Below are 24,156 nucleotides of genomic sequence, written 5' to 3'. Positions count from 1 at the left end.
AATAAAGTTCAGTTTCTTGGTTTAGGACTCCAAGCAATTGGAGAGCTGGAGATCAGATTTGTAGCCTTATCCTTTCTTAACAGAAGATTTAGGTAAAGTGTTTGGTTACAGTTTCCAGCAAAGAGTAATCCCACCATTGAAAGAGCTGAATTTTAAGATTGTATAGTTCAGGAGGGTTGCAGTGGGATATGCCATGTACTAAGGTTAGCCTTTACACAGATAAGAGTCCTGAGTTTGTAATTAGACTTTTGGAAACATACGTCTCTGGGTATGCATGTAGAGTTGAGGGAGTTAATCAGGAAACTATGTAAATAATTGAAATTTTGCCCCGGGTCAGGATTGTGAGCACAATCAGGAAGCATGATCAAAAAGAGAATTGATCATGATAGAAGGGGAGGAAATACCAGTAATTCTAATCATGTTATATGTGTGCAAGGCCAATAATCCTTACAGACAATGGCCTTGATAGCTTGAGGTACTGTTGTACTATCATTTATATATTATCATTTTATATACTATTTACATATTATCATATATAAATGGATATTACATAAGATGCTATACATCAGATTCTCATTCATTTTTTATTAAGCATGATGGATACTGATATGCTAGGTATTAAAGATTCTGAAAAATGGTACTTACTGTCCTTCAAGGAGCTTTTAGGAATTTTTCTAGTAAAGAGATAATACTAAGTATTTAAGTTTATTGATATTGACATGTAAATTATGTCTAACTTTATCTTTTTTCTTATTCCTTGCTTCATTTGGAGGGGGGGTCAGCTCTGAGATTTTAATTTAGGGCCTCTAACTTGCTAAGTAGACACCCCTGAGCTACACATTTATCCTTGATTTTTGTTGTTGTTGTTGGTGGTGGTGGTGGTAAGGCTTGAATTTAGGGCCTGGGCTCTGTCCCTGAGCTCTTTTGCACAATGCTAGCTCAGTGCTAAGGCTCTGACACTATGGGTTACAGCCCTTCTTCCGGTTTTTGAATGCTTAATTGGAGATGAGTGTCCCAATCTTTCTGCCTTGGATGTCTTCAAACTGTTATCCTCACATCTCAGCCTCTTCTAGCTAGCATTACAGGCATGAACCATTAGTGCCCCGCTTTTGCTCATTATAAGTGAGATAGGGTCTTGGTTTCTGCCTAGGCATGCCGTGTTAGGCTCCTGAGTAGCTGGCCATTGCATCCAGCTTTTTGTTGAGAAATGGTCTTGTGAGCTTTTTTCTTCCCAGCTGACCTTCACTACGATGCCAAAAATCTTAGTCTCCAAAGTAATTTGGATTATAGGCACTGGCCCAGGCACTGCTCCATTATTTTTTAATGTATATATTGCATACATAGTTGTCAGTCATGTTCTTCATACCAGGGACCAGTACAAGTCCTTTGGGACTTATATTTTCATGGACATCTTATGAAGACATATTCTTAGCAGACATGTTATAATGAAAATCAAATCAAGAGAATGATAAAAATAAATCAAGAAAAGTAAGGGCTATTCAAAGTGAGTGAAAAGTCAGAAGAAAGTAAGAATGTGAACCAAGCAAGAATATAAACCAAGTGTTTAGAGTTGTAGATAAGACTGCTCTAAAACAAAATTCCCCAGCCTTGGTACTCGTGATGTTATATCTTTGATTTTATACACACAACGTGTACATCAGTATGTTCAGTTTTGTTGTGTTTTTTAATCCATGTTTCATGATTCCCTCTCTGAGTCCTGTCATATAAACTACAGTTATTCTTCAGTGTGGGTCTTAAGAACTTTAATATCCCCTTGCCAGTATGCACCACCCATTTATTATTATATGCAATAAACCTTTTTTTAAATTTGATGTAATATTATATTGACTTTATAATCTTGATATATAATGCAAACTTCTTTGCTATCTATTGCTTCTTGAAAATAGTGTAAATGCCTTGGTGTGGATGTAGTTTATGTACCCTCTCTCCACCCCCCCCCCCAATCATGTGCTCAGTGCTTAGTCTCCAATATGATATTAACATAGTAGATCTATTAATAAATGATAATTTCATCAGGCTGTGTTGTTTTTCAAAGGATTAAGTTGGTTGTTAAAAGAGCCAGGCCACTCCCATGACTATGATTCCTTGCTTGAACACTATCTATTCTGTACACTGGGTCCTTTTCCATCATGTAGTGGTGCAGCCAGATAGCAGCAACATGCAGCTTGCACTCTCCAGCCACCAGAGAATTGTAAGCCAAATAAACCTTTTAAAATACATGATCCAGTGTCAAATACTCTGTTACCGCAACATGGAAATCACACTCACTAGTTTCTTTTCCAGAACTCAAGACAAGGAAAATGGAAAGTTACCTAAATGCCAATAACTTGCGTAAACAGTTTAGTATTCATTTTTCTAAAAAGGGATCACATCTAAGACCATATTACTTTCTAGAATGCTTCAGTAACATTCTCATAGTATTTCTAAAGCATGTTTATAGTATGTGTAAATCATTTTATTCCATTGTTTCACTTAGTAGTGCTGTCTACAATCTCTTTTTTTTGTTTTGTTTTGTTGGCATAATTTTTTTAGTTGCGACAGTATAGATTTTCCTTTGTCAGTGAACCAAGAGGAATCCTTAAGTTCAAAGACATCACTTTTGGGAACAAACCACTAATTGACATAATACATTCCCCTATTTTACTATTTGTATTAGGAGAAAATATTCATCATGATTTACTGTAAGTTTGGAATTTGAAACTAGGGTCTCAGGCATGTTGCTGAATCCATCCTCTTTTCCCCTTTTCAAAAGTGAGGGAGGTATAACTATATATTGTCCAGGCTAGCCTTGAACTCCTTCCTGCGCAAGCAGCCTTCCTGCGCAGCCTCCACATAGTAGCTATGACTTTAGACCTGGATATCCTAAGCCATACATACCCTGTTTTTAAATGGCATCACTCTTTCACTTTGTGGTGTGTTTTTTTTTATTTCCACCAGAAACATTATCTTTGAGGAATTTGAAATGTAGACAAGCCCATCCAATGTCTTCCTTTTGTAGTTGGATACTTCCTTTTACCTCTACTAAACTGCAGAAAGAATACTGTACTAAAATCACTTACCCAAAATGATTCTAGTATTCAGAATTGTTTCTCACCTGTTTCCTACTTAAGGAGATTAGTTAAAATGTCCAAAATGTTTATTTATTCGAACGGCTAGAATTTTCTACAAAATTAAAAAGATCAGTTGGTAATCTGAGTATGGTAATGATATTAATAACTAAAATACCCATTCTTTTATGATGTAGATCAAAAAAATTCATTCAACATGTACCCAAATAAGCCTAATTCCTTTGAAAACAGTGCACTACATAAAACTGAACACTTGCATTATCAACAAGGACAATGTTTTATTGAACAAATCTATGTACAGTACAAAAATTTTTTGAAATGAGACGCTATTGTTGATTTATTGCAGTTCAATGGCTCAGTTTTAATTTGTACTTTTATAAAATGCAAAGTAAATAATTTAATGTTCAACAAGGAAGCACAAATTTCCTTTCTTGCTGAAGCTGTAATATCTTTCACATATTAACAATTCCAAAATGCATATGCAGCATTTACTCATTCTGAAAAGATGTTTTACAGTATCAAATAAATTAAAGAAAAGTCCACTATCATCCCTTTTAGGTTTTCATTCATACAACAATATTAATCCAAACATGAAATGAGTATGGCCAAACCTTTCAGTGTTGTTTGAAAAGAATCACACGTTCAATTATATAAATTATATATGCATTGTATATTTTAAAAAAACTGAATATGGCTAAAGCCCAAAGTACCAGTGTCCTTATCCATGGAGATTCCCCTTTTCAACATTCCCTAAGCAGCAAAAAGTCAGATTTGCTGTTTTCTTGACTTCACTGACACATAGCAGATTGTTAAATTAATTTTTGAATGAATTTTTTTATTTTAAAGCAAATATTTAAAACTTGGTCCATGTAAGAGATAAACATATCCTCAAAACAGAACGGAAGAAAAAGAAAGAAAAAAATTCGAAGAGCATCCTTTTCTTCTACATCCCAAATGAGGATTGCCGAAGTTTGTGAACCCACAAAGGCAAAATGATAAAGGTTTACATTTTAGGAGATAGGCATAAGAAAATATTCACATTTTTTTCAGTAGCCACTACTTGTGAAGTAAAGAATTTAAAACCACGTGGCCAAATAGGATTTTTATATGACATCTCTTGATTAAGTAATATGTAAACCAATTTAATGTGTCCTTCAGAAAAACTTCCCTCAGCCACAGAAAATTAGAGATAAAACCTCAATTTCAAAACAAGTTTGTGGACACAAATTCATGTAAATAATAAATTAAAATGTGACAAAAATGTTAAGCTTCTAGATAATGTAACAAAGCAAAAATTACATTTCAAAAACTTCACTGTCCAAATCAACAAGTTTCCAGACTTTTTATTACAAGGTATACTTGTAGGATCAACTAATAATTCATTAATTACATTTTTAGTATCGGGAAGTATGGAAAACATTTTTATTTTAGTTGATTTTGAAGAATGGATATATAAACTTGATTATTCATTGTATTTGTTAACTGCACATAAATTCCACAGCCTAATGTAGGCTACATAAGAAAACAAACAGAATTGGACTGGAATGGATTTATGACCATCATTGCATAGTAGTGAATGCCCATGATAAATAATAAAAAATGAGAAACATTTTGAGCCATCTGATATACAATGACACAGAAATTATAATTTAATAAAATATGGATGCCACCATGGAAGAAATATCCAGCTTCCCATTACTTCATTTATGAAGCTTTAATATTCCTAATATTTTAATAGTAGGGCCTAGTGAGATTATCTGCTTTGGACAAAACTTTATCCATTAGAACTGAAATATTTGGTTAAGTTAGTATATTAGCAGGTTTATTTTAAAGAATTTGCCTTTACATTTTTCTTCTTTTTATCGCTAACAGAGATCACCAGACTATTAGGTAAAGGGAAGTCTGTACACATCCTCCTTTTAATATGGACAAATAGGAAACATCAAGAGGATGTTGAAAAAATGTAAAACATTCATTGCCTTAATTTATTGTATTAAAATCATCCTTAGGAAAATTACTGGTTACCAAGGAAAACAATGCATTAATATATCTTACTGTGTTCCTGCTGTGCAAATTTTGGTGTAAATACTTCCTTACTATTCAGACCAAATTCATCACTAATGAATAAAATACATTAGTATGGCTTACTTTGGAATTAACTCTCTTAGCTGAACAAAATGAATGAATTCTGAACCTGACTCTTAACTGACATGTTTGAAGCCAATTATTTTCATAGGACATTACTTAGATAACTCACACTAATTAGTCTAAAGGACCTTATTATGAATTATCAAGTTATGTCCTAATACTATATACAAATAAAAATATCCCAGTGTGCTTTTACCATTTTCACATTGAAAAATTTGCAATTCAGTGTTTGCCTTCAACAGTAGAACTTAAATGGTAATTAAGATTCTTTCTGTATCTCCCCCAAATTTACTGATAGTACTTTCCTAATTGACATTGTATAATTATGTTGTAATTGACAAAGTATAATTAGTGTGCGTTAAAAGCTGAAGTTGAAGTTTCTATCAGGAACATAAGCAAAAACTCGTTTTTATCAGCTTTTAAAATTTGATTGCTGGCATGCTACTCACTGAATGCTGTTCTAATTTATCATTTAGAAACAATATCTTCTTTAACACAGAGAACATGGTGTCAAATTTTGTTTCTGCTTATCAGTTTCTAAATTTTACCACAAACCAAACAGCATTGATTCCTTAAAGTATGTTTGACCAGCAGGGAGTATAATCTGATTGTGCATAACAAGAAAACAAATTCCATTTGCATAATGCTTTACATTGTTTATTATTGTAAACCAGCTTTCCCCTCCACCTCATTTCATGAGTTAACTTTTCACTTTCCATAAGGCCATAGCTGGTTTTTCTATTTTCACAGAAGCAAAATAACATGCTGTTACTAATCACCATAAACTTTAAAAAAGATGTGGTTATTCTGAATAACTGGTACTTTGGGAGTTTTATAATAACCCTTTTGGAGTCTAAGCCCGCACATCTCCTCTTGAAGTTCATTCTAGAAAATGTGCTTTCTCTTTAGTAATCCAAGATCACTCTAAAATTAAGGCCATCAGGGAAACAGCAAGCTGATGATGTAATTTCTTGTAGAACTTTCTTTAAAAAAAAAAACAAAACCCACTACTACTTGATCGACAGATCTTGTTGAAACATTTTTATCAGGCACCTGTAAAATAAAATACACATGTTAAAATATTGTATATGTTCAACTGAAAATGTATAGTCTGATTCCTGTTTATACTTTCCCACAAAAAAGTACTGGTAGAAAAGGTCTTCTTAGCTTGTCTTGTTATTAATAATTATTTTCTGGTTCCTTCTATCTTTGTGAAAGAGACTCAGTTTCAGTTGGTTTATATTCTAATATACAGATTGAAAAAAATCTCCATAAAAACTGGATTCTAACAAGGCACTGATGGCTCACACCTATAATCCTAGCTACTCAGAAGGCTGACATCTGAGGATTGTGGTTAAAGCAGCCCAGGCAGGAAAGTCCATGAGGCTCTTGCCTCCACTAAACTACTCAGAAAATGTGGGATGTGGTGCTGCGGATCAAGTGGTAGAGCGCTAGCCTTGCAAAAGAAGCTCAAGGAGAGCCCATGCCCTGAGTTCAAGCCCCAGGACTGAAACACACACAAAAATTGATTCTAGAACTTTTATTAATGTAGAAAAGGCTCTGTATGGTAGCAGAAAAAATGAAAAACTTAATGTGCCAAAGTTTTGGCATCCACAGATTCATAGTTTATATATATGCAAACTGCTTATGAATTTTCGTGTTCAATCTATAAAAGTAGAAATAGGAATACTGCCTCCTAGTGGATAGATATGGAGTAGTGCTATACAGATGCTATTTTTTTTTATCTCAGGAAAATATTTTTTGTTTTTACAGATATAAACAGAACATATAAGACTTACTTTCATCATCTGAATCAAATCCAAAGAGTGTCTGACATTTCTCTTGTGCAAGGTGAGCCTCAAGTGCTTCTGCATTACAGTAGGTGGTCAGGCATTTGCCACATCTTAATCTTTTTGCTGATTTTTTATAAATATTATCTGAATCAGAACAGGTATCTACTCTATCATTCAGAAATTTTCTCCGTTTTGGCATACTAAGGTACCGTTCATCAAGGTAACTGGGAGGCAGTGGTCTGACATATGGCTTTGTTAAAATTAAGCCATATGAAGTATGTTCACTTGTAGGATTTGGTTTGGATGATGCCTGAGATACTGGCAGAGGATTGTGGTCTTGTGATACAACATTGGGTAAAACAGAACCATTTTCTGTCCTGCTTCTGCTTGTATCAGTTTTCAAAGCAGGATCTGTTTGCTCTGTTTCACTGTGTCCATTTACTAAATCATTGTTTTCAGAATTTGGCTGTATATCAGGCATCTTTTGGTCTATCAAGCTTGTATTTGAAACAGTGTAATCAGAATGTTCATTTCCATTCTGAACTAAACTGTTTGTTTTCTTTTCCATGCTTTCTATACATGTCTTTGGTTCTGTAGAATCTTTCCTTGATTTGTTAGTAGAAACTGGTAGACTAATAGTTGGCTTATTACTAAGTGAGTCATTTTCCTGATGAATAGGTTTTGAGTCTGTACAAACATCCAAAAGAATTGATTCACTTGGTTGCACAGATGATTCTGGTGTTTTACTTAAATAGTGCTGAGCTTCATGTTCATAGAGCAAAGGAAGATCTTCAAAAAGCTCATGGCATTCTGGGAAACTACACTGAGCTTGAAATATCCTGTGACTTTTTGTGTGTTGGGCCAACTGGAATGGCAGCTTAAAGGACTCATTGCAATTAAAATGCAAACAGAAGTACACATTTGGATAGCTGTGTCTATTAAGGTGATCTATGAAATGTTGGGAATCTTCAAATTGCCTTTGGCAAAATTTGCATTTTCCTTTGCTCCACTTCATTACTGTTTGTCGTACATTTAAATCAGTTGGATGTGTAGTCCTTGCATGTGTATTTAGAAATCCAATTCTTTTAAAAATTCTGACACAGCCAAGAGCAGGACACTTAAAGTTTCCTTCTTGATCTGTAGCATACACATCTTTCGGATGGCACACCGTTCCATTGATTTTATGAAGTACTGAAGTTTCTGGATTCAGGTCATAATCATCTTCATAATCAATTTCATTTTCTTCATCTTCATAGTCATTCTCACATTGAGGTAAAGGTTCTGAGAGGTTATTTAAAGAATTAGGACTGCCATTTTCAATAATGTTTTCAGTTACATCTTTTGGTACATCTGTGGGAATTTGAGTTAATTCAGCCATGTGTTCAGAGATGACTGTTTTGTTTCCATCACTGGAAGTAGACAAAGTCTCTATTTCCATATCCTTACCCAAATTCCCATTCTCAAATGAAATGGAAGAACTGGACCCATTTATTTCTTCCAAAGCAGTGATTTCCTGATCATGAGCTGCAGTAATTTGCTGTCTCTGTATTTTCTTAACGTGATTCTTTAAATGTTTTTGCATAAGTCCTCTGTTTCTAAACTTCCTACCACATATTACACATGAGAAACTGCCTTTTTTCTGATGAGCCTGGGCATGCCTTACAATGTGACCACCAAGAAATTCCTTGTTACATAACATACAACGATGCCTTGGGACATTGTGATCTACTTTGGAAGTATTAAGAGCTGTAAGGCTTTTCTTTATATTAATATGATCTTTAGGCTGCGCTCCAGATAAATCATCAGTCTCTCCAGTGCTCTGCTCTATAAGAGAGTCAAGTACTTCATCTAAACCTTGATGTTCCACTGTCTTTTTTAGAATACCTGTAGAATTTTCCAGTGTACTTTCATTTAGAAATTTTACTGCAGATTTATCATTCAATAATGCCACACAGTTTTTCTTAATCATTACAAAGTTCCAAAATTCAGGATCAAAAAACAATCCCTTTTTCAAAATTGGAAGTAATTCAAAACGAACACGATTTTGCACACAACTCGTGCCTTCATTATATTCTTCGTCTGGACGCTTATAGAGTTCTTCAACAGTATGATAAGCTTCTAAAGAGCGCTCAAGGAAAAATATTGACAGTGCACAAATCCTGAGAATCTCTAAATCGTTTGGCAAAAAATGTGCAATTGTTTTATAAATTAGACACTTAGTTTTGGGATCATCATGAAGGTCAAGTTGTAGAGCACATCCACATATTTCAACACAAATTTGCAAGCCTTCTTCTTCAACCTGTAAAAGAAAGAAAATACTATGAATGAATACCTCTATAAAAATAATTTGACTAACTGCTTTATATTTTTTAAATGAAACTCTGAAAGGCAAGCTTTAATTACACAGCATTCCAATGTAGAATTTTCTTCAATTAGTAGCTGTGTTTAACTTTTTTAATTTTTTTTTGTTGGTTGGGGGGCTTGGGCACTGGGCACTGTTCCTGAGCTCCTCAGCTCAAGGCTAGTGCTCTACCACTTGAGCCACAGTGCCACTTCCAGTTTTCTGGTGTTTAATTAGAGATAAGAGTCTCATGAACTTTCCTGAATGGGCTGGATTTGCACTATGATTCTCAGATCTCAGCCCCCTGAGTAGCTAGGATTACAAGCTACAAGCATGAGTCACCAGAGCTCAACTAACCATTTTATTTATATATGCCCTTCTTTTTGAAAATAAGAATCTGGAAGAGCCAGTATTTGAGCTCCTACTTATTAAAATACAAAATGTTCCTAAGCTTCATAAAACATAATTACCATTTCTTACAAGTCCATGCTTAAAATATTATTTTTTATATTATTCTCAATGTTTGAAGGGCTAACTGGTAATTTTAAAACAGATAAATCAATTTTCCATGTTAAGAAATAACTAAATTACGTTTTAAAGACTACAAAACACTTATCATGCTATTCTAAATGTTACTTTATAAGTAATGTTTTAATGCTGGGGTTCAAACCTAGGCATATCAGGCCAGTTAGTCTTACTTTACCATTACTTTACTTTACAATTAGTTTACTGTTACTTTACAATTACTCTAACTATGAAGTAATACTATTTATTCAAATAAAAGGGAAAATATGGCACACATGAAGAAGTCAGTCATAATCTAAACACAAAATCGAATATACTATCAGACAAAAGAGCCTTTTGGAAATTGCCTGAAAATTACATAAGCTTTTTTGATTATACAAGCTTTTTTAATATCAATAAGGTTTTATATATTTATATATTATGCTCTCTGTGCATGGTTAAAGATTACAAAAAGGAATACTGCCTTATGCCCTTAGCCTTTTGTCTACTGTGTAACCAACCCTGCTTAATTGCTTACAGTACCATTTCAGGCCTTAGCTTTGGATATGTTACTACCACTTTATCCAGGAAATTTCTTACTGACTCTGCAAGTTCCTCTTCTCATGTTTTATGGCCCCTGCTCTGAGATAGTTAAATTCTTTTATTCCCATAAAAAAGTAACATACTCTTTTCTAAAAGGCTTCCACTTTTTCTTTTGTAACTCTGTGCATGCTCTCACTCTTAAACTTTGAATTCCTAAATATTGGGTGCAGTGTCGCATTTGTGTATTCCCTGTGTTTAGCATAAAAGTTGATACATAATTTAAAAATAAATGTTACAAATAAATACAGAATGAGTAAGAATAAGTTATTTAACTATCTTTATTTTCCCCTATAAATCATTTCAGCCTTAGAATTCTTTCTGAATTTAAACTGTTTCTATGTATGATAAATTCAACATCCACTGGTTCAAAAAGGAATTCCTTCTTCAACTTTCTGCAAAGTCCTAGCTACATCCTTTATCTTGACTCTGAAAAATTATAATATATTCATTCACATGCTCAGGTTTTAGATTCCAAGATCACTAAAAACGGGAACACGCTGCTTCCTTACCTGAAATTATTTAAATAGTTTCATATATTCATGAAATGCAGCTGCAAAATGTGTTTAAGTCTCTTTAGGATCTCTAGCAACCATGACCCATCCTCCCCAGTAGCAGATTTGTTTTTATCGCCCATCCAGTTTACTTGACCATGCCACAGTTGTAGAAAACAAGCAACAACAAAAGAAAAATGCTCTGTAAACTATAAACTCCTTTATAAATTTCAGTATTATCTTCATTTTATTACTCAAACCCTGGTTTAAAGCCTCATGTATATAGCCTGTTCAGATAATGCTATCTGTAATATTTCTTGAACTTACACAATACTGTAACTACAGGTTTTCATAGCACTAATGAATGTACATTACCATTACATCAGATAAAGGGCTATTTAGTTGAGTGTAAACTATTAAGCATTTCACCTTTTAATTTTTCCTCATGTATTTTGTCCTTAGGTTAACCAAATATATGAAAATAAGAAAGCTCTGTAAAAATCAGAATATTAAATATTGTGTTAACTTTTTCCTCAAGTTTTGCTTCAAATGAGAATCATGTATGTTTGTATATGTGCACATACATTTATTTTGGAAAATAAAGTTTTGTAGGTGCTTTGTGCCCCTATCGCATTTTTCTGACAGTACTATGGATTAAATTTAAAGCCTCATGCTTGCTCAGCTTGCTTGGCTGGTGATCTGTATCACTTGATCTATACCTCCAGCCTAGCTTTTAGCTGCTTATTTTAGATTTAGAGGTCTCATGTTTGTTTGTTTTTGTTTTTTCTGGACAAGCTGGCTTCAAACCTCAATCCTCTAAATCTCAGCCTCCGTAAGTAACTAGGATTACAGGTATGAGCAATTGATGCCTGGTTGCTCTCTGTTTATTTGGTGTATACATTTGAGTGACTGCAGTGAATGCAGTTAGAAAATAAATTAGAGAAATGAAAAAAAAATTCTTTACTACAATGCTGACAACGTCAAATCATGGTAATGAATATGATCACTATAAAATCATACATTAACGAGTGATGTGACAATGGTTGTGATAAGTGAACAAATACGTAAGAAAAAGTATTTTTCTCTTCATGTGTTTAAAATAATCATAAAATTATAATTTTAGGTAAAATTATATTTTAAATAACCAAAATCATAAAAACTCAATTAAATGGAGTTACACAATTGTAGAGTAGTTTTATCTTTTTCATTTCTTGTTTTTTGTCAGTGGTGGGGCTTGAACTCAGGGCCTGAACATTGTAGCCTACTGTTCTACCATTTTGCGCCACAGCTACACTTCCAGTTTTCTGGTGGTTAACTGCAGATAGGAACCTCACTGTCCTGCCCTGGCTGGATATGAACTTCAGTCCTCAAATCTCAGCCTCTTGAGTAGCTAAGATTACAGGCATGAACCACTGGGGCCCAGCTTTACTTTTTCATTTTTCTATTCAGAATCTTTAAGCTTCTGGGGGAATGTCATAAGAAAAAAATTAAAGCATATTATTTCTCTTACATATTTAAATTAACCTGCATAAAGATTATATTTAATTGTGCCACAAGTATACAATGGCTTCATTTCTCATCTCTAATCCTGTTAGTGTTTGAAGAAGAATTTAAGGGATCTCCTTTCTTATCTATGTGAATTTTATATGTAAGTTATACTTATTCTAAGTAAACCAATAAAAACCAGGTCTATTTTCAAAAATAGGTAATAAGTTCTTATAATTACTTCAAATATATAATACTTGTTCTCAAGTTTTAAAGCATCTCCGAATTCATTATTCCTTTAGACATGAACAGGTAAAATTATCAACTAACTTTCTCAGTAACAGTGAACAAGTATTTCCTATAGATACATAAAATTAATTTGCTCAATAATGAAGATCCTATGAACAGGATGTAGGATAATATTAAAAGTGATAAACATATCTAATCAGTAGAAAAGAACAGCTTCCTCTGGTAGCAATCATTCCCTTACTAATTTTTAAGTTATAATAATTTTTTCTGTATTTGAGTTCTTTTTCCTGTATACCCTTATAAACCCTTTGCACTGTGTTGGGAGTTTGGAACTAGAAGAGAGGAGGATGTAACACATGAAGAAGGTGGTCATAAAATCCTCCTTATCTTGAATTTTATGATCAAATACATTTTTTAAGATATTCAGGTTAAAGTAAACTATCATTTAGTTTAAAACTCAAGGGATAAACATATCCTATTTACCTCATCTTTTATGATTTTCATGAATGGAAATATGACTCTCACATTAGTTGCTGTTCTTAAAAGCTGGTAACATTGATCTACAAAAACTTGTTTTGAAGGATTAGATTTAAGTTGTAGTTTACTCCATATGAAAATCAACTCCCTGTAAATAGAAAAAAAAAGAGAAATATCAAAAATACAGTTCATTTAAATATGGAAATTAGTTATCTTTTCCTGATACTAAAGTACTTGAGCTAGGATACATATGAAGTGGATACAAATATATATCTAAGCATATATATATATATATACACACACATACATACATATATAGATATATGTGTGTATTATCTTTTGCTACCTATATGAGGTTAATAGAAGTTGGAAAAAAAGACTAAAATTTACAGTAAGAAATGAATCTAATGATATGCAGATATACCTAAAACATCTATGTAGTACTATATCAAATTATGTTAATATCAATAGTAGAACTTCAAACCATACCCTTTGTTTTCTATTTGCAAATTTAGAAAATGCTGCAGACTGTGTTCAATATATTTAGATATTAAAGCTAATACAAACGAAGTCAAGTACATTCTGGTATTGATTCTGAAGTTGGAGGTTTTAGTTGATGCTTTCTGTTAACTTACTTTTAAACAGAGAAGCTACATACTATTCAAAATATTTCATAGGTAGATAAGTTCCTAATATATGGGCAAGGATACTGATGAACAAGGCTAAGAACAGTGAACTTAGATTCAAAGAATAAACCTAAAATATAATTGATATATCTTGATATCATGGTTATGCAAATTAGTATTTATAACTTATAAAAATTGTATAGTGTTGAAGTTCAAGCTTCTTAGTTATAAGCACTGTATATCTCAAAGAAATGGGACTTTAGCTTTATGTGTATGAATTTGAAGACATGGCTAAGAAGTAGTTCATCCAAAATGGGTGTGTGTCAAATACATCCTCAATCATGGCTAGCTTACCATGTAGATCCCTGGCCCTGCATTTGTGAGTTTTCACTGTTCTGCCCCCTCTCTAATCACCTCCACCAATAAATTCTACTTGATGTCCAAAAATCATTAAATAAATTTAAAACAATTAAATTTAAGCCTAATTTGGCTACCATCATGAAGGTGCATACAATCTATGAGATTATACAAGTGAAAACAAGCAAGCTCCCTTTCTCATTGCCTCTATCAATAAATTCTAGTTCATGTCCAAAATCATTAAATTAAAAATGATTAAAAAATTTAAGCATAGTCTATTAATAACCATGAAGGTACACACAATATAAAAGCTTATACAGAAAACAAAGTGAAAGCAAGCAACAGAAGAGGAAAACTAAACTCCATCTATCTCTATTTCATACTTGCTCTGTATGATTATCTGTCACCATTGCTTGTTGTTGTTTGGTACATAGACTCCTTTAGAACATTCACCTTCTTCCCTAATCTCTGGGCTCTGACTCCTTCATTCACCTTCTTCCCTAATCTCTGGGCTCTGACTCCTTTGCAAATTTTCATACTTAATGACTCTTTCTAGTTAATCAACAAAAACCAGATTGGCCAGGCATTGGTGGCTCACACCAGTAATCTTAGATAATCAGAAGGCTGAGATCTAAGGATCATGATTCAAAGACTAGCCCAGGTAAAAATGACTGTGAGAGTTTTCTCCAATTAACCACCAAAAAACCAAAAGTAGGGGTGTAGTTCAAGTGATAGTGTGCCACATTTGAGGAAAAAACCCAAATGAGAGCTTAAGGCACTGAGTTCAAGCCCTAATAATTAGCAGCACTATTAAATAAATAAATAAATAAATAAATAAATAAATAAATAAATAAATAAATAAATAAATAAATAAATAAAAAGCCAGGCCAGACAATGGTGGCATGCCTGTAATCCTAGCTACTCAGGAGGCCAAGATCTGAGAATAGCAGTTGAAAACCAGTCCATGCAAGAAAGTTCATGAGACCCTTATCTCCAATTAACCACCAGAAAACTTGAAGTAGAACTGTGGCTTAAAGAGGAAGAGCACCAGCCTTGAGCGAAAAAGCTCAAGGACAGAGCCAAGCCCTGAGTTCAAACCCCAGGACCAGTTCAATTTCTAGAGCACCAGCTCTGAGCAAGCAAGAAGAGGTAGGGGATGACACATTTCAAGCTGCAATACTGGTGCGTCCACACACAAAAAAACAGTGCTTCCTTCTACTCTCACTTTCATTTATGCTGATTGCTTAACTTGGAACATACATTTTTTTATTCTAAGAGTTTTGTCTTCAAAGACCTACAAAGTGATTCTATATAAAAACTTTCAAAAGTATCCCAAACTAAAGTAATACCTAGTTCACAATAGACTGTATCCCTGTTACTGATTTCAAACTCAGTATATGCTTCTTTGTATACATTTTATAGGATCTAGTTCTCAACTCAGATTTTTTTTTTTTGGGGGGGGGGGGGAGGGCAGTCCTGGGCCTTGGACTCAGGGCCTGAGCACTGTCCCTGGCTTCTTCCTGCTCAAGGCTAGCACTCTGCCACCTGAGCCACAGCGCCCCTTCTGGCCATTTTCCATATATGTGGTGCTGGGGAATCAAACCGAGAGCTTCATGTGTAGGAGGCAAGCACTCTTGCCACTAGGCCATATTCCCAGCCCTCAACTTAGATTTTAATTGGCCTATTGCACAAGGGGTAGTGGCAAGAACTCAGAATTTGGAAAAGAGAGACACATTTATTTATTTATTTATGCACACACTGTGTATGTGTGTATTTGGGGCACCATAGAGACAGAACTCAGGCTTGAACTCATAAAACTCATAGCTTGGGCAAGATAGGCAAGTAAAGCTCTAGTATTTTAAACCATGCCTCCAGCTAGCGACCTTTATTTCAGTACAGCATTATATATTATCTGCAGTGGTAATATGTACTTCATAGTGAGATACCTTTTTTCTAGAAATAATAACCCTAAAAATCAAGGTGGAACCAAGTCTTCTATTTATCCCTGACACTTCCTTAATCTTTTAGTGTGTTAGGAGAAACTGACTTGATTGAGGCCTGTGTCTCTGGTGGGGTCTCAACTTTAAAACATGATGGTTGGGGACAGCTGTTGTACCTGCTAGTCTGCAGCAGGAGAGACTGAAGCCAAATGATGATGAAAGCAGATTTTTGGAAAATATTTGAAGATCAGCTGTGTATTATGGTTCAGATCATACTTTAATATGATAACCTTTCAATACCATCTTCCCTACAGTAGTTATAGATTGTATTAGTTTAAAACTATATGTGTAAGTTTTCATCTAATTTTGTATTAGCTGATGACTTTTATCTTGTTAGTCTACATTTTTCTACTGAGCTCTTTAACTCAAGGCTAGAGCTCTACCACTAGAGCCAAGGAACCACTTCCAGGTTTTCTGGTGGTTAACTGTTTGGCTTTTATCTTGTTAATCTACTTTTTTATACAAAAAAAATTGAGATTATTACTATTCATCATCTTTTTTTTTTTTTTCTGGTCATGGGGCTTGAACTTTGGGCCTGGGTGCTATTACTGAGCTCTTCAACCCAAGGCTAGCACTCTACCACTAGAGCCAAGGTGTCACTTCAGGTTTTCTGGTGGTTAACAGACTTTTCTCCCGAGGCTGGCTTTGAACCATGATCTTCAGATCTCCGCCTCCTAAGTAGCTAGGATTACAGGCATGAGCAACTGACTCCCGGCTCAACATCTTTTTACAGTTTTCTTTTTCAGTTTTTTAAATGCGTGTGTCTGTGACTGAGAATCAAACCAGGCATGCATACAAGGCAACTGTTCTACTTACTGAGCTACATCCTCCTCATTATTTGGTAGCTCTTGTATTCTTAAATTTTGTACATATGGGATGAAATAAAGGATGCTGAGGAATATCTTAAATAATTACTCTCATGTTTTAAAAGAGATATGAAGAAAAACATATCAACTATATTTCATAAGACATATCTCTGCAACAGGTTTTAAGACAATAATTAGAAATGATCCCAGGATATATTTTGTTTAATTTGTAAGTGAATGTTTAACATATTTGAAATGTATAAGAAATTTATTTTCTAGCTTTTACCAAAAATAATTTGAGACTACTCAGGGAACAATGTTTTAAAGACAAAAATCTTTTTTCCCCTTTTGTTAAGAACAAAAAACATTTCCCAAGATTCTAGTAAGCTTGTCAACTGAGAACTATTAAATGGACTTCAGCCTTCTATCAAGAAAAGCAGAGGGCTGGGGATATAGCCTAGTGGCAAGAGTGCCTGCCTCGGATACACGAGGCCCTAGGTTCAATTCCCCAGCACCACATATACAGAAAACGGCCAGAAGCGGCGCTGTGGCTCAAGTGGCAGAGTGCTAGCCTTGAGCGGGAAGAAGCCAGGGACAGTGCTCAGGCCCTGAGTCCACGGCCCAGGACTGGCCAAAAAAAAAAAAAAAAGAAAAGCAGAAATCTCAGAATACTGTTATAAAATTCCATTGTGGGTATACTTACAAAATCGAATTTCAGATTTTACTTGCAAGTTAGATTTTGAAAGAAAACAAGAAACAAACAACAAAAACCCCTAAAAACTTAATTTAGGATTCCAGAAGTCCAGTGAAGCTTACATTTTCTTTTGCTCAGACCTTTCGAAAGCACAGTACTCACTCAGCATGCACACATACATCCATTGGCTTGAGATATAGGAACAATGGATTGTGAATATGGTTCTGTCTATAGAAAGAGGAAATAAAGGGCAAGGCAAACCAGGATACAATAGTCAAAGACAATTTGCAACTAAAGAGATTCCTGTTCATCAATTAAAATTAAAAAAAAATAACCTTTAGAAGAAAAATGGTGCTAGCACTCAAACAGGAGAGAGACAAAGGAAATAGAAGGGCAGGCCATCAAAACTAAGACTTTGTAGACCATCACAAGCCAGGATACTGTAAAGGCACTTGTAAATACATGTTCATTGTTGCTCTTTTCACAACAGCCAACCTATAGAAACAGCCCAGATGCCCTACAAATGATGTGTGGATGAAAAAAATGTGGCACCTACACACAATGGACTTTTACACAGCCATGATTATGTCATTTGTAGAGAAATGAGTACATCTAGAACAAATCATATTAAGTGAGGTAAGCCAAGCTTAGACAAACGGCACAGGTTTTCTTTCATATGTAGAAGTTAGACCAAAATACACAGGGACATGATAAATGTGCATGATCATACAACATAATATCAAAAATAACAGGGGCTGGGGATATAGCCTAGTGGCAAGAGTGCCTGCCTCGGATACACGAGGCCCTAGGTTCGATTCCCCAGCACCACATATACAGAAAACGGCCAGAAGTGGCGCTGTGGCTCAAGTGGCAGAGTGCTAGCCTTGAGCGGGAAGAAGCCAGGGACAGTGCTCAGGCCCTGAGTCCAAGGCCCAGGACTGGCCAAAAAAATAAAAAATAAAAAATAACAACAATGATATACAAATTGTTTCTGTAACTTGAAGTTCATTTTGCTTAACATCATCTTATGTGCATATGTGCATAGCTCTTGACCTATTGTGATCTTCTACTAGGTCTATCCTAGACTTGTACTAATTATTCCCAATGAAGGAAATCATAGAGTCCATGTTTTGTTGGGTCTGGCTCACTTCACTTAGTATGATTTTTTTCCAAGTTCATCCATGGGATAATGTCATTCTTTCTGATAGAGGCATAAAATTCCATTGTGTTTATGTACCACATTTTCTTGATCCACTCATCTACTGAGGGGCATCTGGGTTAGTTCCATATTTTAGCTATGACAAATTGTGCTGTGATGAACACAGTTTGCTGGTGGCATTAGTGTGGCCCTGCTTGTAACCTTTTGGGTAGATGCCCAAAAGTGGGGCTGCTGGGTCATAGAGGAACTCTATGTTTAGCCTTCTGAGGAACCTCCTTACTGCTTTCTGGAGTGGTTCAACAAGTTTACACTCCCACCAACAATGTAGTAGGGTTCCCTTTTGGCCACATCCCCTCCAGCATTTGTTATTAGTTTTCCTGATAAAGGACATTCTTACTGGGGTGAGGTGGAATCTCAGTGTTGTTTTCATTTGCATTTCTTTTATGGCCAGTGATGTCGAGCAATTCTTCATGTGTCTCTTGGCCATTCTTATTTCCTCATCAGAGAAGTCTCTTTTTAGGTCATTAGCCCATTTGTTGAGGGGCCAGTTGGTTCAGGATTTGTTTTGGAGGAATTTAATTTTTTGAGTTCCGTGTATAGTTGTGAAACCGTACCGTTTTTATTTTCGTATTTCTTTCCCGTGATTTTACCCGCTATCACTGTAATTGATTGTAGTACCCTAGATGTATATATGTGTATTGGAACTGGGAAAGGAAAGGGAATACCAAAATCTAAAGACAAAGAATAAAAAGACAAACCAATGCAACAGCAATACTTCGAAAACTATATGGTGTAAACCAATTGTACAACTCATGGTGGGGAGAGGGAAATGGGGAGGGGGAGAAAAATGAGGGAAGGAGTAACAAATTGGATAAGAAATGTTCCCACTGCCTTATGTATGAAACTGTAACCCCTCTGTACTTCACTTTCACAATAAAGAAAAAATAATATTCATCAAAATGAACTCTAGGAAATGAAAACATGTTTTTTTCTTAATTGCTGATTTTGTTTTCTTTTTGTCTGTGTATCTGTCTCTGGGATGATAAGGGCGGCACAGAAATGAAGGGGAAAAGGGTTAATAAATGCAGTAGTGGTACTCATTAGACACTATGTTTAAAATGAACTAGACACCTTGTGGGAAAGAGTAAAGGAAGAGGTGATACTGTCGAAACCTGACTTATGTAACTGTCATCCTGTTTGTACAGCACATTGATAATAACAATAAAAATTTAAATTAAAAAAAAGAAGAAAGGAAGAAAATGCCAGGTTCCAGTGGCTCACACCTGTAATCCTAGGTACTAAGGAAGCTGAGATCCGAGGATGGCAGTTCAAGCCAGTGCCATCAGGAAAGTCCAGGAGCCCTTTTCTTTGTTTGGTTATAGAACTTGCACTCAAGGCTTTGAGTGGTGTTCCTGAGCTCTTTTTCACTCCAGGCTACACTTCCAGTTTTCTAGTGATTAATAAGTCTTATGGACTTTCCTGCCTAAGCTACCTTTTGGAACAGCTATCCTCATATCGCAACCTCAATAGCTAGAATTACAGGCATGAGCCGCCAGCTCCACTCATTAGATACTGTCATCACCAATAAGCTAAAGAGAAAAAACTGGAAATGTTGCTACAGCTCAACTGAGACTGCTAGCCTAGAGCAAAAGAAGCTCTGGGACAATGGTTATCTTTAGTAAATCAAACTTTTCTCTTACACATTCATAAAATGAGAAAGTGGTCATTTTTTTGTTGGTTGTTTCTAATTTGGTGTGTGTATATGTGTTTGTGTGCATATGTGTGTGCATGTGCGTGTGTGTATGTGCATGTGTATCCTGAAGGAAAGTATTCAGTTAGTAGAATAGTAACACACCTGTATTTCACTTACACTCCTAAAAACACTTAAATTACATTTAAAATAACACAGTTACAAACTAACTTGCAATTTCAAATACCCTAACTTTTAAATAAATTTTTACAAGTTAAAAAAAATCTCATGTTCCAAGTGAAATTCAACATAATTGTTTGATTGTTACAAATACCTTAAAGATTTAATCTAGTTATGGTGGCATGGGATTTTTATTGATTCGGCTCTTTTTAAAATTGCCTATCCACTTTTTGCAGTTTTTAAAAAAAACAGCTCAACATTTTTTCATGAATTAAAAAAAATACCTAGAATACCTGTTAATCAAGTACTTTTTCCGTTTCCCATCTTATCATTTCAATTCTATATTGTGAAAACTTACCATATATAATACATATCCCCATTCTGGAGCTGTGGAATAAGAAAGGATTCACAGAGTTGCAAGGCTAACATCGTCTTTCCTTCTTTCTCAGTATTACAGATAATGTCAATTCCATTCTTGCAGTCAGTTTTCATTAAATGCTGTAAGCATAAAGTGAAAAACATTATCACTAAAATGCTAACTGCAAAAGTATTTAAACATTTCTTAGAGAACATTCATGGATTTTTAGTTTTCTTCTACAATGATGATGATGTATTTTGCAGACATGTACTTATGGTCTTACAGTTCTACTGTACTGTCTATGTCTACATATATTTTTTTACCCTGAGCATCTCTAATTAATGCACATGACTATAGTTACCTAGGGTCAGTATTATGAAAAGACACATTCTTGCATTTCTAATAAACAAAATAAACAAAAAACATTACACCTCTTAATACTTTAATAGGAAAAATCTTGCTTAGCATTTGACCTCTTTTATCACACCCAATAATACTAAACAAGTACTCATATTTTCTTAATCTTACAGGTTTTTGTTTTTTTCTAGAGCGAGGACCAAACTCGGGGCCTTGGCATGGTTCCGCTGAGCTAAATCCCCAGTCCCTTTCTTAGTTTAGTTATTTCTTAAAATCAGATTCTGCCTTATTTCAGTATATTTAAAGAATGGTACTAGGTAGTACTAAATAACATAATATGGAAATCTTTGGTATTAAGGAATTCAACATTATGGCTTTTGTTTGTTTGTTTTTTAGATAGGGTTGAAATGGTAATAGACAAAAAAAATAGTTTCAATACCTCCCGGAATAGCTGATCTTCTGCAGGTGACATAAACAGACATGTGAAGAGTGCTTGATGGAAGTACAAGTCTTTACTCATTTCTGGATGATTTATACATGATTTAATAAGAGCCATTGCTTCAGGTATGCGTTCACAGGCAATTAGGTATCTGGCACGTAGTTCAAAGAACAGCGGGTTTTCAGAACTTAAATATTTGTTCACTGAAAAAGAAAACAGATTTCTACTTCCAAAAAAGATTCAAGCCTTGTTGTTTGAAGCTTTACCATTGAAATAAGCTATTTTAAGGTGATTAACAAGTTATTGAATTCAGTAACATTTTCCTTTGTATATTCAGGTGTGGGGCTGGGAAGATGAGAATAAGATTGACACCAAAATAATGCTTAACATATTATTGACTCCTCAGTCTAAATAACAAAAAGTATTTAAAAAGTAAAAATAAGTAAGAATTTTGATAAGAAGAAAAAATCTTTCAGTTTATTAACTATTAAAAGTATGTTTTGAATAGCACAGTCTGTGTTTTTCTTGTTGCATATTATATAATTTATTTTTCTCACAGCCCCAATTTTTCATTAGTATGTAGTTAGAGGACTGAATCTTAAATTAACACATTAAAGCCACACTAATTCAACTTAATTATAGAGAAATATAAGTAAATGAAATGCTGGATATGTTGTACTTCATTACTTTTTAAAGTAATCCAAAAGTAATATCAAATTGTTTATTATCATGTGTTCTTGCATTACTAAGTATAATTAGCAACATATTCAGAGAACTTCAAAATATATAGATAACCTTAATTATTCAATAGAATAACAACATATGACCATTATTAATTATATTATCTATTTTAGTGATCAAATATTGAGCCTCCCAGCTGGGAATGTGGCTTAGTGGTAGAGTGCTTGTCTAGCATGAATGAAGCCCTGGGTTAGATTCCTCAGTGCCACCACATAAACGGAAGTGGCACTGTGGCTCAAGTGGTAGAGTGCCAGCCTTGAGCAAAAAGAAGCTCGGGGACAGTGACCAGGCCCCAAGTTGAAGCCCCAGGACTTTCAAAGAAATGAAATGAAAAGAAAAAGAGCCTCTAAAAGTTAAATAAGTTGCCCAAAGACAAAAATGGGCAAGTGGCAAAGCCAGTACTAGACCCTATATTTTATGATTTTTTGAATTCAGGTTTTAAAATTACATATGTTCAAACAACCAGGTTGATTATAAGTAATGTTTTATTCTGGCTTAAACAACTATCTTACTGCTTTATATAATGTATGATAAATGATCACTTCAAGTTATTATAAAAATAAAACTTTATTCTCATCTTTAATGAGCACTAACTAGAATCATTCATATTAACGAGGCTCTAGAAGAGCTTTTCCTAAAAGGAGGTATACTAGTAAGTTAAGAAAGGAATATTCATTATTTTAATTTCAATCATTTTAATTTCAATCATTCTCTACCTACAGGGCCATCAAACCTCAGACCAACCAAGAATTCATACTTAGAAAAGCTTAACCATAAAGCCTCAATCATCATTTTTCCCTCTATGAACATCTTTTGAAGCTTTGTCTTCTCTCTACCTTTTATCCACTCAAGCCACATTTTACAGGTTTTTTTCCAGCTCTAAACTTGGACTTTCTTATATGTGACTCCTAGTAATTTCTCCTAGTAATCCAACCTGTCTTAAGCTCCAACTGTCTTGTTTCTTTTCTTTAATTTCTTTCAAAGATTCACACATCAGAGTTTTATTTTGTATCCTTTGAGTTCTCCATACCACTATTACTTATACCCTGATCCTTTTTCATAGTTTTTTCTCACTTTCCATTACTTTTTCTGTTCTTTCTTTGTCTCCTCACAACATCATAACCCTACCACCACGGTAGGGCATGTTTGCTCTGAAGTCTGAGAATCAACCACTTGTCCACTTAACCTCCACTCATAACCTACTCCATCTATTAAGCTAAGCTGAATGGTAATATCCTAGTTATTCTAAGTATGACGCATGTTTTTACCAGATTAAGATTTGACTAAATTTCTTGCTTCGTCACTTCTGCTGAGCTTTACATTCTAAGTTTTAGTGATCCAGTATGATTTTTTATCAAATATTAGAGTATGAGAAACAAAAGGATTAACTATACAGAAACAACAGCAGCAACTCCTAGCTCAAAAAAATTTCTGGTAACATGAACCACTGTAATCTTTGTTTTAAAAAGAGTATGTAAAAAAATAGGCAATACAGAGCTAAAATAAATACTGCTCCATAGGATCTAAACTTGAAATACATTTAATTAGCTCACTCATCAGTTATCACGT

The 24,156-nt window shown here is 34.4% G+C and overlaps 1 protein-coding gene across 2 annotated transcripts in view; it reads right to left on the bottom strand.

Moving 5' to 3' along the window:
* Nucleotides 1–3,444: 3,444 nt before the first annotated feature.
* Nucleotides 3,445–24,156, bottom strand: part of Znf654 (zinc finger protein 654) — a 39,189-nt gene continuing 18,477 nt past the window's right edge. For both annotated transcript variants that reach the window (XM_048346448.1, XM_048346449.1), the window contains 5 exons: nt 21,847–22,049; nt 21,051–21,190; nt 13,187–13,328; nt 7,037–9,329; nt 3,445–6,290 (listed from right to left, as the gene is read on the bottom strand). In XM_048346448.1, coding sequence (XP_048202405.1) covers nt 6,283–6,290; nt 7,037–9,329; nt 13,187–13,328; nt 21,051–21,190; nt 21,847–22,049 — 2,786 coding nt within the window. In that variant the 3' untranslated portion in view covers nt 3,445–6,282. The remainder of the gene's footprint in view (nt 6,291–7,036; nt 9,330–13,186; nt 13,329–21,050; nt 21,191–21,846; nt 22,050–24,156) is intronic.

The sequence above is a fragment of the Perognathus longimembris genome, chromosome 5, assembly GCF_023159225.1.
Source record: "Perognathus longimembris pacificus isolate PPM17 chromosome 5, ASM2315922v1, whole genome shotgun sequence".
Lineage (NCBI taxonomy): Eukaryota > Metazoa > Chordata > Mammalia > Rodentia > Heteromyidae > Perognathus > Perognathus longimembris.
The sequence above is the reverse complement of the archived record's forward strand: the minus strand, read 5'-3'. Positions and strand labels throughout refer to the sequence as shown.